This window comes from Bombina bombina, chromosome 4 (genome assembly GCF_027579735.1).
Source record: "Bombina bombina isolate aBomBom1 chromosome 4, aBomBom1.pri, whole genome shotgun sequence".
Taxonomy (NCBI): Eukaryota; Metazoa; Chordata; class Amphibia; order Anura; family Bombinatoridae; genus Bombina; species Bombina bombina.
Window position 1 is genome coordinate 1,176,480,681 of NC_069502.1, and position 15,903 is coordinate 1,176,496,583.

At 42.4% G+C, this 15,903-nt stretch overlaps 1 protein-coding gene across 1 annotated transcript in view; it reads right to left on the minus strand.

Moving 5' to 3' along the window:
- Positions 1-3,722: 3,722 nt before the first annotated feature.
- Positions 3,723-15,903, minus strand: part of WDR43 (WD repeat domain 43) — a 62,440-nt gene continuing 50,259 nt past the window's right edge. Inside the window, exon 18 of the mRNA XM_053712645.1 lies at positions 3,723-4,855. Within this exon, the coding sequence (XP_053568620.1) occupies positions 4,721-4,855 (135 nt within the window). The 3' untranslated portion in view covers positions 3,723-4,720. The remainder of the gene's footprint in view (positions 4,856-15,903) is intronic.

The following is a 15,903-nucleotide window of genomic DNA, read 5'->3' on the forward strand; positions in this document are numbered from 1 at the left end:
TTCGAAAGGGCCGAACACTAGACTGTTTGGTCCTTAATTTGTTGGACCTGTCTTAAGGGCGTGACCTTTTCCTCCATTGATGTCAGAAATGATCTCCTTCAGTCGAGGCCCGAATAGGGTCTGTCCTTTGAAGGGAATGTTGAGAAGTTTAGACTTTGAAGTCACGTCAGCTGACAAGGATTTAAGCCATAGCGCCCTACGCGCCTGAATAGCAAAACCTGAATTTTTAGCAGTTTGCTTGGTTAAATGAACAACGGCGTCAGAAACAAATGAATTAGCTAGCTTAAGGGCCCTAAGCTTGTCAATAATCTCTTCCAACGGGGTTTCAACCTGTAGAGCCTCCTCTAGAGACTCAAACCAGAAAGCCGCAGCAGCAGTGACTGGGGCAATGCATGCAAGAGGCTGGAGAATAAAACCTTGTTGAATAAAAATTTTAAGGTAACCCTATAATTTTCTGTCCATTGGATCTAGAAAAGCAAAACTGTCCTTGACAGGAATAGTGGTACGCTTAGCTAGAGTAGAAACTGCTCCCTCCACCTTAGGGACCGTCTGCCACAAGTCCGGTGTAGCGGCGTCTATAGGAAACATCTTTTTAACCCCTTAAGGACCAGCGACATACCCTGTATGTCGCTGGCCTTTTTTTGGGATTTGTTTTATAGCGCGGTCTTGCCACCAGCGTTAAGACTGCTCTATTCCACAAAGCCTTCTGGAGGGAGGGCATTAATAATAGGGTGTTCTTGTTAGAATTGTGCTATCATGTCGTGAAAAAACCCTTAATGACCAGTGACATACAGGGTACATTGTGGTCATTAAGGGGTTAAAAATAGGAGGGGGAGAGAATGGTACACCTGGGTCTATCCCATTCCTTAGTAATAATTTCAGAAAACCTCTTAGGGATTGGAAAAACATCAGTGTAAGTAGGTACTGCATAGTATTTATCCAATCTACATAATTTCTCTGTGACTACAATAGCGTCAGTGTCGTCCAGAGTTGCTAAGACCTCCCTGAGCAATATGCGGAGGTGCTCAAGCTTAAATTTAAATGTAGACATATCAGAATCAGGTTGAAGTATCTTCCCTGAATCAGAATAATCACCCACAGACTGAAGCTCCCCTGCTTCAGCACATTGTGAGGGTGTAGCAGACATAGCCACTAAAGCGTCAGAGCTCTGTATTCTAGTCCCAGAGCTGTCTCGCTTTCCTTGCAATCCTGGCAGTTTAGATAATACCTCTGTAAGGGTATGATTCATAACTGCCGCCATGTCTTGCAAGGAATATGCAATGGGCGTGCTAGATGTACTTGGCGTCCCCTGAGTGCGAGTTATAGGTTCTGACACGTGGGGATAGTTAGACGGCATAACTTCCTCATTGTCAATTTCTTCTGGGGATGAATTTTTTAAAGCCAGAATATGGTCTTTGTAATCTATAGTAAAATCAGTGCATTTGGTACACATTCTAAAAGGGGGTTCCACAATGGCTTCTAAACATAATGAACAATGAGTTTCCTCTATGTCAGACATGTTTAAACAGACTAGTAATGAGACCAGCAAGCTTGGAAAACACTTTAACTGAACAAGCAAAAAACAACGATACTGTGCCTTTAAGAGAAAAAAAAAACCAATCACTGAAACTGCAAAACAGTGAAAAAAGCATTAATTTTTACGAAATTTTTAAAGTGTGTATAATAGGCTGAAAGAGCATTGCACCCACTTGCAATGGATGATTAACCCCTTAGTTTCAAAACCGGATAAAATCCCGATAAACGTTTTTAAACAGTCACAACAAACTGCCACAGCTCTACTGTGGCCCTACCTGCCCATACGACTTTGGAAGGCACAAAAACCCCTTAGAGAGGTCCTATATGTTCAGGGGACTCCTTCAGGGAAGCTGGATGTCTCAAGCTGTAAAACTACTGCGCAATTAAGGCACGAAAATAGGCCCCTCTCAACATGTACTCACAGTGAGAGGGCCTTAAAAAACTATCCCTAGGCAAAATCTAGTCAGCCATGTGGAAAAACTGGGCCCCAGAATAAAGTTTAATCACCATTTGTAATCAACGTTTATATACATCAAGCAAACGTTACATCTATTCAGTAATGAGTAAATAACAAAAATATTACCCTTTACAGAAAGCATGATACCAGTCGTTATTAAATCACTGTAATCAGGCTTACCTTAAATAAATCAGGCACGGTCAGCATTTTCTAGTCTATCATCTCTAGAAAAATTTATAACTGCACATACCTCAGAGCAGGTAAACCTGCATGCTATTCCCCCAGCTGAAGTTACCCATCTCTTCAGTTATGTGCGAGAACAGCAGTGGATCTTAGTTACAAACCGCTAAGATCATCAAAAACCTCAGGCAGACTTCAACTTTCTGCCTCCGGTACCATTTGAAAATAATAAACTTTTGATTGAAGATAAACTACATAAATTCACCACATCTCTAGCTACTTCCCTTGTCGAGAGCTGCAAGAGAATGACTGGGGGTGGCAGTTAGGGGAGGAGCTATATAGACAGCTCTGCTGTGGGTGATCCTCTTGCAGCTTCCTGTTGGGAAGGAGAATATCCCACAAGTAATGGATGAATCCGTGGACTGGATACACCTTACAAGAGAAATTCCATTAGTAATTAAGATGATCTGTGTACTCTTCTTAAAGAAATAAACCTCCCGGTCGGCTGCTTATTTTAGTAAAATAAAGCCGTTTGGAGTTCCTATCCTGTTGAACCAAACATAAAAGCTACTTCCCCACGTCCCCAGTGCCTGCATTAACTGTTCTATGACTTATCCTCACTCTAGGGATGTCATCTTGTGTCCATTTTTTGTATATAAAAGCCAATTTTTTCTGTGTGCATACACCAGAAAATAAATTAGCACTTGCCTTAGAAATCTGCACCGGCAGTAAAGGCATCTCACCCGGCTTGAGGTTCTCTCCCTCACATTGGCCTGTGGAAATAAAAAAAGGACTGAGTATATACCCTCAGACTTTCATAATCAGGGCAGCATACAATCTATGAGAGGCACAGTGAGAATTATGTCCCACCAGTTCCCATTGCTCTACTGAAGAGACTGATATGGACTACAACTACACCCTAGGACAAAGCAGCACAATCTTGTACCACTTTAAAAATAATAAACTCTTCATTGAAGAATCTTTTCTAACATCTAATTTACCACCTCCTTGCACTTAACGTAGGCAAAGAGAATGACTGGGGTGGAAGGGAGGCGCTATTTAACAGCTTTGCTGTAGGTGCTCTTTGCCACCTCCTGCAGGGCAGGAGAGGTATTCACATTAGTAATTAAGATGATCCATGGACTCATGGTGTCATTAAAAAGAAAAGCACAATTAGATAGATATTGGAGTTAAAAGTATTTGCATCTTCATGCCTGGGAGGATCTCTTAACAGTATCCTTTGTTAAAAAGCATATTTAGGTAGGCTCAGGAGTAACCATGTACTACAGAGTATTAGCTGCTGGTCAGTGGCTACACACAACTCTCCTCACCAAATACATTGTTAGGTCCCACTAGGGAATTGGTGTTCTGAAGCCGATTTACTAAGTGTAGCTTCTTTGCAGTGTTTAACCCATTCTATTTAAGCATCAGTGCAATAATAAGACGCCGTAACGCACTTTTATATCACTTAGAACCCACAGCTAAAATGAGTAATATATAAAGCACACAATGAGAACAAACCCCAGAGAAAGTAATCCAACAGTTCTGGTTAAAGGAGAACTATACTTTTATTCACTTTACAAAGGAGGCGGTATTAAGTTGCCATAACAGTTCAGTTTATAGACAAATATACTGTACATTATACAGGAGGTTATTTAAAGCGCTACAGACCGCTCTCAAAAAAATAAAGTTCAAACAGATTTGATATTGGATTACAAAAGAACCACAACTCTGCAATGCAAAGTATATATATAAAAAAAATTCCACATTCTTTATCTGGTTTGCAACTGAGAAGAACATATTTCTGCAGGATTGTTATGTACAATCAGTTAAAAACAAAAAAAATCTTCACAGGTTTGCGATTTCTTAGAAGCACAAAGGAAAAGTACATTAATTTATGTATAAAAATCAGGCTTACTTAAAATTAAAGAGAAGTTTCACCGTGGGGGTGAAAAAAAAATTACATTGTCAAGCTGGTCTGTTAGGTGGATTTTTGTCAACTGGTGTTTTACACATCTGCAACCTACAGGCCATGGTTGGTTTTGTGCCCAAGGTATGAACTCCGTGAATATAACATTATCTAGCAGGGTTTGTTAGAAGAATCATCCTTAAGTAATGAAAGGATAGCATTTGTCAAGCTATCCCAGGGCGCCTCACACGGCATTACTGTATAAACGCTGTGCAACACCAGGAGGGCATGAAATGCATTGCAATTTGCGAGACAGCAACACTTTTTGAAACTGACATTTTGAACCCACTGTGCTGTTAAACAAAACAGGTACCATATAATGGTAGTGACAATTTATTCCAAACTCAAATAAAATATCCACAGCTAGGACTGTACTAGAGCTGGTCAGATGAGCAGGTGACACTGTTGGAAGGTCGTGATAAAGGCAGAAATGGTTAACATTCTGAAGGTTGAAATGTACAGAGTTCCTGAAATGAAAGCCGTCCTTAAACTCTGCTGCTGTTCAAGCCAGCACAGTGATCAGCGGGTGAGGTCTGATAACCTGAGAGCAATGTTCCTTTATAGAAGAACCAGGAAATCTACTCTCCCTCACTTTCATTCCCAGGGTCCAAATCAGAATCCCCATTTACTTTCTCCACACTCATATCTTGTTCGTCTTCTGATGTGCTGTCTTCTTCCTCCACTTCCTCCTCTTCCCCTTCCTCCCAGTTATCCTAAAAGTCACAAGAAAGGAAGCGCTTGAGTAACAGGATGGTATAAGCAAAAGGTTTTAATATCTAAATTATAAGGTTTTCTAGGAGTTGAACATTTTGGCAACACTACATAAATAGGATTTCATTTACCAGTTTATTGGGAAATTCTGCAATACCTTAAAGGAATATGAAATGCAAGAAAAATGACTTCCATTTCTTTCACTATTCAGATAGAACTAGGGCTGCAACTACTAATCGGTAAGATTGATCATAAAAATAGCTGTCAAAGAATCTCATTATCAATTAGGTGGTCAGCGATTAGTTGGTTAATTGCACAGCACTAGCTGCTTCAATCCAATGAACTCCTGCACAAGGTATTGTGCAAACATTTTTATTTTTTTCTTTCTATCCGATACAACTATTTTTATGATCAAACTTACCGATTAGTTGTTGCAGCCCTAGATAGAACATGCAATTTTAAACTATTTTGAAGGATATTTCCATAACCAAATTTGCTTAAAGGGATAATGAACCAAAATTGTTTCTTTCACGATTCAGATAGATCAGCAATTTTATGCAACTTTCTACTTTACTCCTATTCATTTCTTTTTTCTCATGCTATCTTGATTTGAAAAAGTACAGAACCCTGGACAGCACTTGTTTATTGGTGGATGAATTTATCCACCAATCAGCAAGAACAACCCAGGTTGTTCACCAAAAATGGGCCGGCATCTAAACTTACATTCTTGCTTTTCAAATAAAGATACCAAGAGAATAAAGAACATTTGCTAATAGGAGTAAATTAGAAAGTTGCTTAAAAACAAATTATGCTTACCTGATAATTTCCTTTTGTTCTGATGGAGTGTCCACAGCTGCATTCATTACTTTTGGGAATTAAGAACCTGGCCACCAGGAAGAGGCAAAGACAACCCAGCCAAAGGCTTAAATACTCCTCCCACTCCCCTCATCCCCCAGTCATTCTGCCGAGGAACAAGGAACAGTAAAAGAAATATCAGGGCGAAAATGTGCCAGAAGAATATAAGGACGCCCCACATAAAATTACGGGTGGGTGAGTCCACGGATCATCTCAATTACTAATGGTATATTCACCTCCTGGTCATCAGGAGGCAGCAAAGAGCACCACAGCAAAGCTGTTAAATAGCTCCTCCCTACCCTCCCAAGTCATTCGACCAAAGTTAAGGAAAGAAAGGAAAAGCCAAGGTGCAGAGGTGTCTGAAGTTTACAGAACCCAAAAACCTGTCTTACAAGAACAGGGCAGGCTGTGGACTCGTGTCAAAAAAGAAATAAATTCATCAGGTAAGCATACATTTTGTTTTCTTTTTAAATGACACGATGAGTCCACAGATCTCAATTACTAATGGTATCCAATACCAAAGCTAGAGTACGCAGATACGGGAGGGACAAGACAGGGAACCTAAACAGAAGACACCACTGCTTGAAGAACCTCTCTCCCGCAAACTGCCTCAGCTAAGTAAAAAATGTCAAAGTTGTAGAACTTTGTGAAGAGAGTACCAAGTTGCAGCCTAGCAAATCTGTTCAACAGAAGACTCATCCTTGAATACCCATGAGGAAACAGCCCTCATGAAATAAACCGTAACTCCCTCCGGAGACTGCTGCCCAGCAGTCAAATAAACAAAGGGTCCAATAGTCAGCCAAAAGGAAAGAGAAATAGCCGAAGCTTTCCAACCTTTATGTTTCCCTGAGAAAACCAGAGAAAGAAGACTGACTAAAGTCCCTAGTCGCCTGCAGGAAAAAACCCTCAAAACACGGACCACGTCCAAAATTGCAGAAGTCGTTCCTTCTGAGAGAAGGATTAGGACACAAGAGGAACCACAATTTACAGAATAATGTTCCTCTACATAAACAACCATAGGAAAAAATCCTAAATTAGCACAAAAAAAAATAACTACCTTATCTGAGTGAAACAAAGTAAGGAGACTCCCGCTACAAAACCGAGAGCTCTGACACTCTACAAGTAGAAGAAATTAAACTTTCCAAAATAACTTAATATCTCAGTAATGTATAGGTTCAAACGGAGTCCCTCGACCTTAGGAACAAAATTCATATCCATAAAAAAATCCATAAAGTAGTGACCGATCTGAACAAGGGTCTGAATCTAACCAAGACCTGACAATTTGTACATCTGGAACATCCGCCAGATGGTAGAGAAACAAAATAGAGCAAGCCAAGATTAGACCCTCTAGAAAACTTATGGGTAAGCCTTTCTCCAATCTTCTTGGAGAAAAAACAAATTTCTAGGAATCCCAACTACTCCAAGAGAAGCCATTGGAGCGATACCAAAAAATATATTTAGTCTATATCTTTTGGTAAACGTTGTGTAACAGGCTTGCGAGCCTAAATCATGGTCTCCATAACCGGGACAGAACAACCACGTCTGGCTAGGAGTTAATGTCCAATCCTCAGTCAGCTTCAGAGAAACTAGATTTGGGAAAAGTAAGGACCCTTGAATTAGAAGGTCCTTCCCTCACAAAAGTCTCCCAGATGGCAGAGAATACATGTCCACCAGGTCTGCATACCAAATCCTGCAAAGCCAAGCAGAGGCTGAATTACCGACGTTGTCTCCTGCTTGATTCGAGCCGTGACTTAAAAAGTAAGCGCCAACAAAGGGGACAGGTATGCCATACTGAAAAACCAAGGCACTGTCAGTTCCGCCTGGTGGTCCCAGGACCCTGCACCGTATCTCAGGAGCTTGACATTCTGTCAAAAATGCCATGAAATCTAATCCCGGCGGACTCCACTCGAGAATCAGGCTAGAAAAAACACTTCCGGAAGGAATACCACTCCCCCGAATTAAAAGTATGTTCAGGAAGACCACCTCCCAGATGTCCACCTGGGATGAGGCTCGCCAACAGGTAGCAAGAATGGGTCACCCACCGAAATTTGTCATTGCTAAGGAACTCACCGTTCCTCCCCGATTGACCTAAGCGACTGAAGTCATGTTGTCTGACTGGACCCAGCAAGCTGAACCACAGCTAACTAGGGCCAGACCAAAAAAGCATTGAAGACCATTCTCAATTCCAAGAAGTTTATAGAAACAACCGACTGACCGAATCCAAACTTCATGAGCCTTTAGGAAACCCCAGACTGCTCACCACCCTAGAAGCCAGGCATCTGATGACACAATCACCCAAGACAGTGACAGAGAAAACAGGTTACCTGGAAGAGAAGATCCAGAGACAACCACCATTGAAGAGAATCCCTCGTCTCCTGCTCCAGTAGAATCCGAGGAGACAAATCTGCATAATCTCCACTCCATTGCCTAAGCATGCTTCCAGCAGCCCTCCATACACTGAGCCACTGATAGCTGAGAAGTGGACTAAAGAACTAGACAAGCGTTGATAATCCCGATTTCCGGACTTCAGTCAGAAAAATCTTCATTGACATGGAATCTATTAACGTTCCCAAAACAGGTTATCGCTGAGATTGGGACTAAGGAACTCCAAATTTACCTTCCACCTGTGAGAAAGTAGGAAGAATAACACCCCACCAGTGTAGGACCTTGCTTGTTGTAAGGATGGTGCTTGAACTAGGATGTCGTCCAGATAGGGCGCCCCTGTAAAGCCCCATAACCGAAGCACCACCAACAGGGATCCCAGAACCTTAAAGATTCTGGGAGCAATGGCTAGACCAAAAGGCGCCACACACTGGCAGTGTTTGTCCAGAAAGGCAAAACCTAGGAACTTGTAATGATTCCTAAGAACGGGAACATGGTAATACGCATCCTTTAAATCCACTGTTGTCAACATAAGAATGGAACGAATAGTTTCCACCTTGACGGACGGTACTCTAAGAAACTTTAGTCTCTCGAGATCGAAATCGGTCTGAAGAGTCCCTCTTTTCTTCCTGGAAACCACAAACAGATTGGAATAAAAAACCTTGACCCTGTTCCTGTATTGGGACAGGAACAAACACTCCCAGGTCGGAGAGGACTCCTATGCAGTGTAAGAACGCCTCTTTTTGTTTGGCCTGCAGATAATCTTGAAAGCAGAAACCTGCCTCTGGGAGGAAAACGTTTGAACTCCACTCTGTATCCCTGGGACACACTCGAAAGCCCAGGGAGGAAACCGAACATCTCGAACCCAAGCCGAGTAGAAAAGGAAATCTGCCCCTCACAATATCCGGGTCATGCCCTTCGTGCTGTCCTTGAATCAATAACAATTTCCCTCGATTTTTTTGAAAGGAACGAAAATTACTCTGTCATCCTTGTTTGTTCCTCTTATCCCGGGGAATAAGATGACCCCTACCTTCTCTAATGCTTTTTCAGCGCTCTCGGATTAACCAAATTGGCAGCCGACTAGTAATAGTTATTACTCATTTTAATGGTAATCATTTTATCAAACTCGGAAGGATGAAGGGTTGAATCAGCCCTGCTGGGATCTGAACCCTTGGACCTTTGAACAGGCTTTAGTAGTCAGGGCAATATACTAACTGAACTACCTCATCCCAATAAAGTCATCCCTCCGCAGACCAAGGCTATAACCATAAAGCTCTGCGGCGAAAAAGAAAGCATCTGTAATAAAGGAATTAGCCAATTTAAGAGCCTATATCTCATCCTGGATCTTATCCAGGGGAGTGTCCTAATAGCGTATAGACTGGCGACATAAGAAGCTCCGCCCATTGTTAGCGTAACACTGTAGGTCCTGGTCGCCATTACTATGTGATAACTACGCCACCGGGAGCCACTGAGCCTGCAATAATCCTGGGGGCAAATTTGGCTACTGCCTCATGATCTCGGTATAGCCCAAATAAAAGAAAAAACGAGAACACTGCACATTAAGTCCTTTTACTGCAAAACGTAATTAACCAATTTAAATCTTTACATATTTAAACATGTGTCATAGCCTACATAGGTATTTAACCCAGGACTGCTGCTTGTAGGGCTGTGTTTTACCACTGAGTCTAAGTTAAAGTCCGCCTAATAAAAGCACCACTCTCCTTAGCCCCAGTGCCTACAATAAGTTGCAGTCACCGAAGTTCCCTCCTGTAATATGTAGAAGTTCTTCCTCAAGAAATTAAAGTGCTCCACTTTTGAGATCTTTATTACCAACCCAGAATAAAAGAAAATGTATGCTTACCTGATAAATTTGTTTCTTTTTAGAAACGAGTCCACGGATCATCTTTATTACTTATGGGATATTCACCTCCTGGTCAGCAGGAGGCGGCAAAGAGCACTACAGCAGAGCTGTTAAACAGCTCCTCCCTTCCCTCCCACTCCAGTCATTCGACCAAAGTTAGGAAGAGAAAGGAAAAGCCAAGGTGCAGAGGTGTCTGAAGGTTTTAATAAAAAACAACCTGTCTAAAAGAACAGGGTGGGCCGTGGACTCGTGTCTAAAGAAAATTTATGCTTACCTGATAAATTTTGTTTATTTTTAAATACACGAGTCCACGAATCATCTTCATTAATTATGGGATACAATACCCAAGCTAGAGAACACGGATGATACGGGAGGGACAAGACAGGGAACCTAAACGTAAGGCACAACTGCTTGAAGAACCTCTCCCAAAAGCAGCCTCAGCAAAAGTATAAAATGTATAGAATTTCGACAAAGTGTGGAGAGGACCAAGTTGCAACCTTGCAAATCTGTTAAACAGAAGCTTCATTTTTGAATGCCCATGAGGAAGCAACAGCCCTAGTGGAATGAGCCGTAACCCTCTCAGGAGGCTGCTGTCCAGCAGTCTTGTATGCAAAACGGATGATACTCAGCCAAAAAGAAAGGTAGCCGTAGCTCTCTGATCTCTATGTTTCCCAGAGAAAATTTACAAAGAGGACTGACGAAAGTTCTTAGTCATTTGTAAGTAAAATTTTAAAGCACGGACAATGTCCAAATTGTGCAGAAGACGTTCTGAGGAGGAGGATTAGGACACAAGGAAGGAACAACAATATCCTGATTAATATTCCTGTCTGAAACAACCTTAGGAAGAAAACCTAGTTTAGTACGTAAAACTACCTTATCAGAATGGAAAATAAGGTAAGGCGAAGAGTATTGCAACGCTGAGAGCTCAGACACTCTCCGAGCAGAAGATAGCAACAAGAAATAAAACTTTCCAAGACAACTTAATATCTAAGGAATGCATAGGCTCAAACTGAGCCCCTTGAAGAACTTTGAGAACTAAATTCAGACTCCATGGAGGAGTAACTGGTTTGAACACAGGTTTGATTCTAACCAATGCCTGACAAAATAATTGTACATCTGGGACCTCTACCAGACGTTTGTGTAACAAAACAGATAAGGCAGAGATTTGACCCTTTAGGGAACTTGTCGATAAACCCTTCTCCAAACCTTCTTAGAGAAAAGACAAATCCTGGAATCCTAACTCTACTCCATGAGTAGCCCTTGGATTCACACCAATAGAGATATTTACGCCATCTTATGGTAAATCTTTCTAGTTACAGGCTTACAAGCCTGAATCATGGTCTCTGACCGAATCAGAAAAATCCTGCTTGGATAAGATTAAGCGTTCAATCTCCAGTCAGCTTCAGATAAACTAGATTTGGGTGAAGGAAGGGCCCTTGAATGAGAAGGTCCTTCCTCAACAGAAGTCTCCAAGGTGGCAGTGATGACATGTCCACCAGATCTGCATACCAAATCCTGCGAGGCCAAGCAGGTGCAATGAGGATCTCTCCTGCTTGATTCGAGCAATGACCCGAGGAAGAAGCGCAAACGGGGGAAATAGGTATGCAAGGCTGAAGGACCAAGGAACCGCTAAAGCATCTATCAGTTCCGCCTGGGGATCCCTGGACCTCGACGCGTATCTCGGGAGCTTGGCATTCTGACGAGATGCCATGAGATCTAACTCCGGCCGACCCCATTTGATTATCAGGTTTGAGAACACTTCCGGATGAAGTTCCCACTCTCGCGGATGAAAAGTCTGCCTGCTCAGAAAGTCCGCCTCCCAGTTGTCCACCCCTGGGATGTGGATCGCTGACAGATGGCAAGAGTGGGCCTCTGCCCACCGGATTATCTTCTCGACCTCTGTCATCTTTAAGGAACTCCTCGTTCCTCCCTGATGATTGATGTAAGCCACCGACTGGAATCTGATAAACTGGGCCGAAGACAACTGAGGCCAGGCCAGAAGAGCACTGAAGATCGCTCTTAGTTTCAGGATGTTTATAGGAAGAACAGACTCTGCCCGAGTCCAGACTCCCTGAGCCTTTAGGGAACCCCAGACAGCTCCCCCACCCTAGAAGGCTGGCATCTCTTGCCACAATCACCCAGGAAGGTCTAAGAAAGAAAGTTCCCTGGGATAGATGATCCAGAGACCACAACCATTGAAGTGTCCCTTGTCTCCTGTTCCAGGGTTATTTGAGGACACAAGTCTGCATAATCTCCATTCCACTGCCTGAGCATGTTTAACTGCAGAGGCCTGAGGTGGAACCGAGCAAACGGGATGATGTCCATTCCCGCCACCATCAGTCCGATTACTTCCATGCACTGAGCCACTGACGGCCGAGGAGTGGACTGAAGGGCTCGACCGGTATCTAGAATCTTTGATTTCCTGACCTCTGTCAGAAAAATCCTCAGATATAGAATCTATTAGAGTTCCCAAGAAACTCACCCTTGTCTTCGGAATAAAGGAACTCTCTACCAGATTTACCTTCCACCCGTGAGTTCACAGGAAGGATAGCAACGTCGGCATGAGATCTTGCTTGCTGACAAGATGGCGCCTGGATTAGAATATCATCCAGATAAGGTGCCACCGCAATGCCCCGCGGTCTTAGAACTGCCAGCAGAGACCCCAGAACCTTTGTGAAAATTCTGTGTGCCCTGGCCAGACCAAAAAGAGCCACGAACTGAAAGCATTTGTCCAGAAAGGCAAACCTCAGGAACCTGTGATCTCTGGATAGGAACATGTAGATATGCATCATTTAAAACCACTGTCATGAATTGACCCTCCTGGATCAATGGAAGAATGGTACGAATAGTTTCCATCTTGAATGATGGAACTCTGAGAAAGTTGTTTAGACTCTTGAGGTTTAAGATAGGTCTGAAGGTTCCCTCCTTTTTGGTAACTACAGATTTGAATTAAAACCCTGCCCCTGTACTGGAACGGGAATAATCACTCCCTGGGAGGAGAGGTCTCTTACACAACGTAAGAACGCCTCTTTAATTTGGTTTGCAGATAATCTTGAAAGAAGAAATCTTCCTCGGGGAGAAAAATTTTTGAACTCCAGTTTGTATCCCTGAGACACTATTTCTATTGCCCAGGGATCTTGAATGTCCCGAACCCAAGCCTGAACGAAGGAAAGTCTGCCCCCTACCAGATCTGGTCCTGGATCAGGGGCATGCCCTTCATGCTGTTTTGGACTCAACAGCAGGCTTCATGGATTATTTACCCTTGTTCCAAGACTGGTTGGGTCTCCAAGTTGGCTTAGATCGTTCTGGTTTAGAGGAGGAAGAGAGAGAATTTCCCTTGAAATTTCAAAAGGAACGAAAAAATTACTGTCCTTTGTTTGTTTCTCTTATCCTGAGGAAGGAAATGACCCTTACCTCCCGTGATATCAGAGATAATTTCTGTCAGGCCAGGTCCAAACAAGGTCTTCCCCTTGTAAGGAATCGCTAGAAGCGTAGACTTGGATGACACGTCCGCAGACCAAGGTTTTAACCATAAGGCTCTGCGGGCTAGGATAGAGAACCCCAAACTCTTAGCTGCCAATTTAGTAATTTGCAGAGAAGCTTCCGTAATAAAAGCATTAGCTAACTTCAGAGCTTTAATCCTATCTTGGAGAGAGACTCTGACAGAGCATCAAACCAATAAGCTGCTGCACTAGTGACAGTAGCAATGCACGCAGCCGGTTGCAACAGCAGATCCCGGTGAACATAAATCTTTAAAGTAGATCCTCCAACTTCTTGTCCATGGGATCTTTAAATGCACAACTATCCTCAATGGGAATAGTAGTTCGCTTGGCTAAGGTGGAAATAGCCCCTTCCACCTTAGGAACTGTTTGCTAACCTTCCCTGATAGCGTCAGCTATAGGAAATATCTTTTTGAAAATAGGAGATGGAGAGAAGAGAATACCTGGTCTCTCCCATTCCTTGGAAACAATCTCCGAAGCTCGCTTTGGCACTGGAAAAACGTCTGAGTAAGAAGGAACTTCGAAATATCTGTCCAATTTACTCTAGTTCGCAGGAGCGACCACTACTGTAGAATCACAGTCTAAAGTAACCAAAACCTCCCTGAGTAACAGGAGGTGGTGTTCTAGTTTAAACCTGAAAAATACCTCTGAATCAGTCAAAGGCAATGAACTTTCAGAGTCTGAAATTTTGCCTTCTGATAGAACCTCAATACCCTCCATCTCAGTTCCCTGGGAGGGTACATCCGAGACTGCCACCATTGCATCAGAAACCTCACTGACAACATGGTTATCTTTCCTCTTAAGTTTGCCTTGTAGCATAGGAAAAGCAGACAACGCATCAGAAATTGTGGAAGACATAAGGGCAGCTATGTCTTAAGGTAACTCCAGCAGGCGCTAGAGCAGAAGTACAGGGCACTGCTTGCGCGGGCGTTAATGTTTGGGACTCTTGGGGAGAAAGCTGCGGCATACTCTTAATCTCAGACTCCTGAGAAGCATCCGCTTTTGCTCATAAAAAATCTTTTCCCTATAGCTTATAGCCCTCTCATGAGGGACAGAAAGGGATTGGTGGTTCCACATTGGCATCCAAACACATGGAGCCAGTAACATTTTGCACGGCTCCTATGACCATACTGAAGCACAATAAGAAAAACAATTTAATACATTTTTTTAATTAAAATGTTACTGTTTATTTAAAATGGTAACCTCTTACTACATGAGAAATAGCTCAAAAAGGGTCAAAAGATAATCAAATTACTCTATCTCCAAAAAAAATTGATGAAAGAGAAAAACCGTTAGTGTGTCTTTAGATTTTACAGTGTCTTTAAATTTTAAGAGAAACATTTTTACTGCAATAGTGAAAAAAGTATCCCAGCAGCTAAACAAAACAAATTTCAGACACCCTTACACCTCAGCAACTCTGCTGAGGTGCCTACCTGCCAAATGGACTCACTCCCTGGTCTCAACTTTCTTAGAACTGGAAGAATCCGGATGCTCAGAAGCACAATAGCACTATAACCGCTTGCTTAAAGAGTTAGAAAACCATGCAGTTTTAGAGCCACTGCAGGCTATTGCAACGATAGAATGGCTGAGTACTGCGCAGTTAACTTAGGAAGCATCCGAAATGATAGCCCTGCCCATCGTGGGCATTAGTCAAAAACACATTACCCGATCGGCTTAAATGCTTTACATAAACTAAAAATGAGCTCAACTCCCAGTGCCTGTACTTATGGCTGTCCTGTCTAATACCCTCCAAATAGGAGGGATTGATGTCCCAACATAAGGAGCCCTTTGTCTAAGCCTTATGTGATATCCAGATAACATTAAAGTGGCCACTTTCCTTTGAGTTTACTTTTCCCAGAATAAACAAAGTTAACACTGTCTGACAGCAGAACAGTCCAGCATGTTTAAGAGGTCCTCCTCCCTCCAATAGCACTGTGGAAAATGATACAGCCTGAGTTAAGTGTGCTTAGGCTTTCATGAGAAGGGCAGCATAAATGTATAGGAGGCACAGTGAGATTTATGTCCCACCAGTTCCTATTGTTCTAAAGCTACCACTGCTCTACTGAAGAGACTGATATGGACTACGGCTACATTAAAGAACAAAGCAGCACAATCTTGCACTACTTTAAAAATAATAAACTCTTGATTGAAGAATCATTTCCAACACCTAACTTTACCCCTTCCTAGCACTAACGTAGGCAAAGAGAATGACTGGAGTGAGAGGGAAGGGGGGAGCTATTTAAAGGGACACTGAACCCAATTTTTTTCTTTTGTGATTCAGATAGAGCATGCAATTTTAAGCAACTTTCTAATTTACTCCTTTTATCAAATTTTTTTCATGCTCTTGGAATATTTATTTAAAAAGCAAGAATGTAAGTTTAGATGCCAGCCCATTTTTGGTGAACAACCTGGGTTGTCCTTGCCGATTGGACATTACCATTAAAAAGTTCTG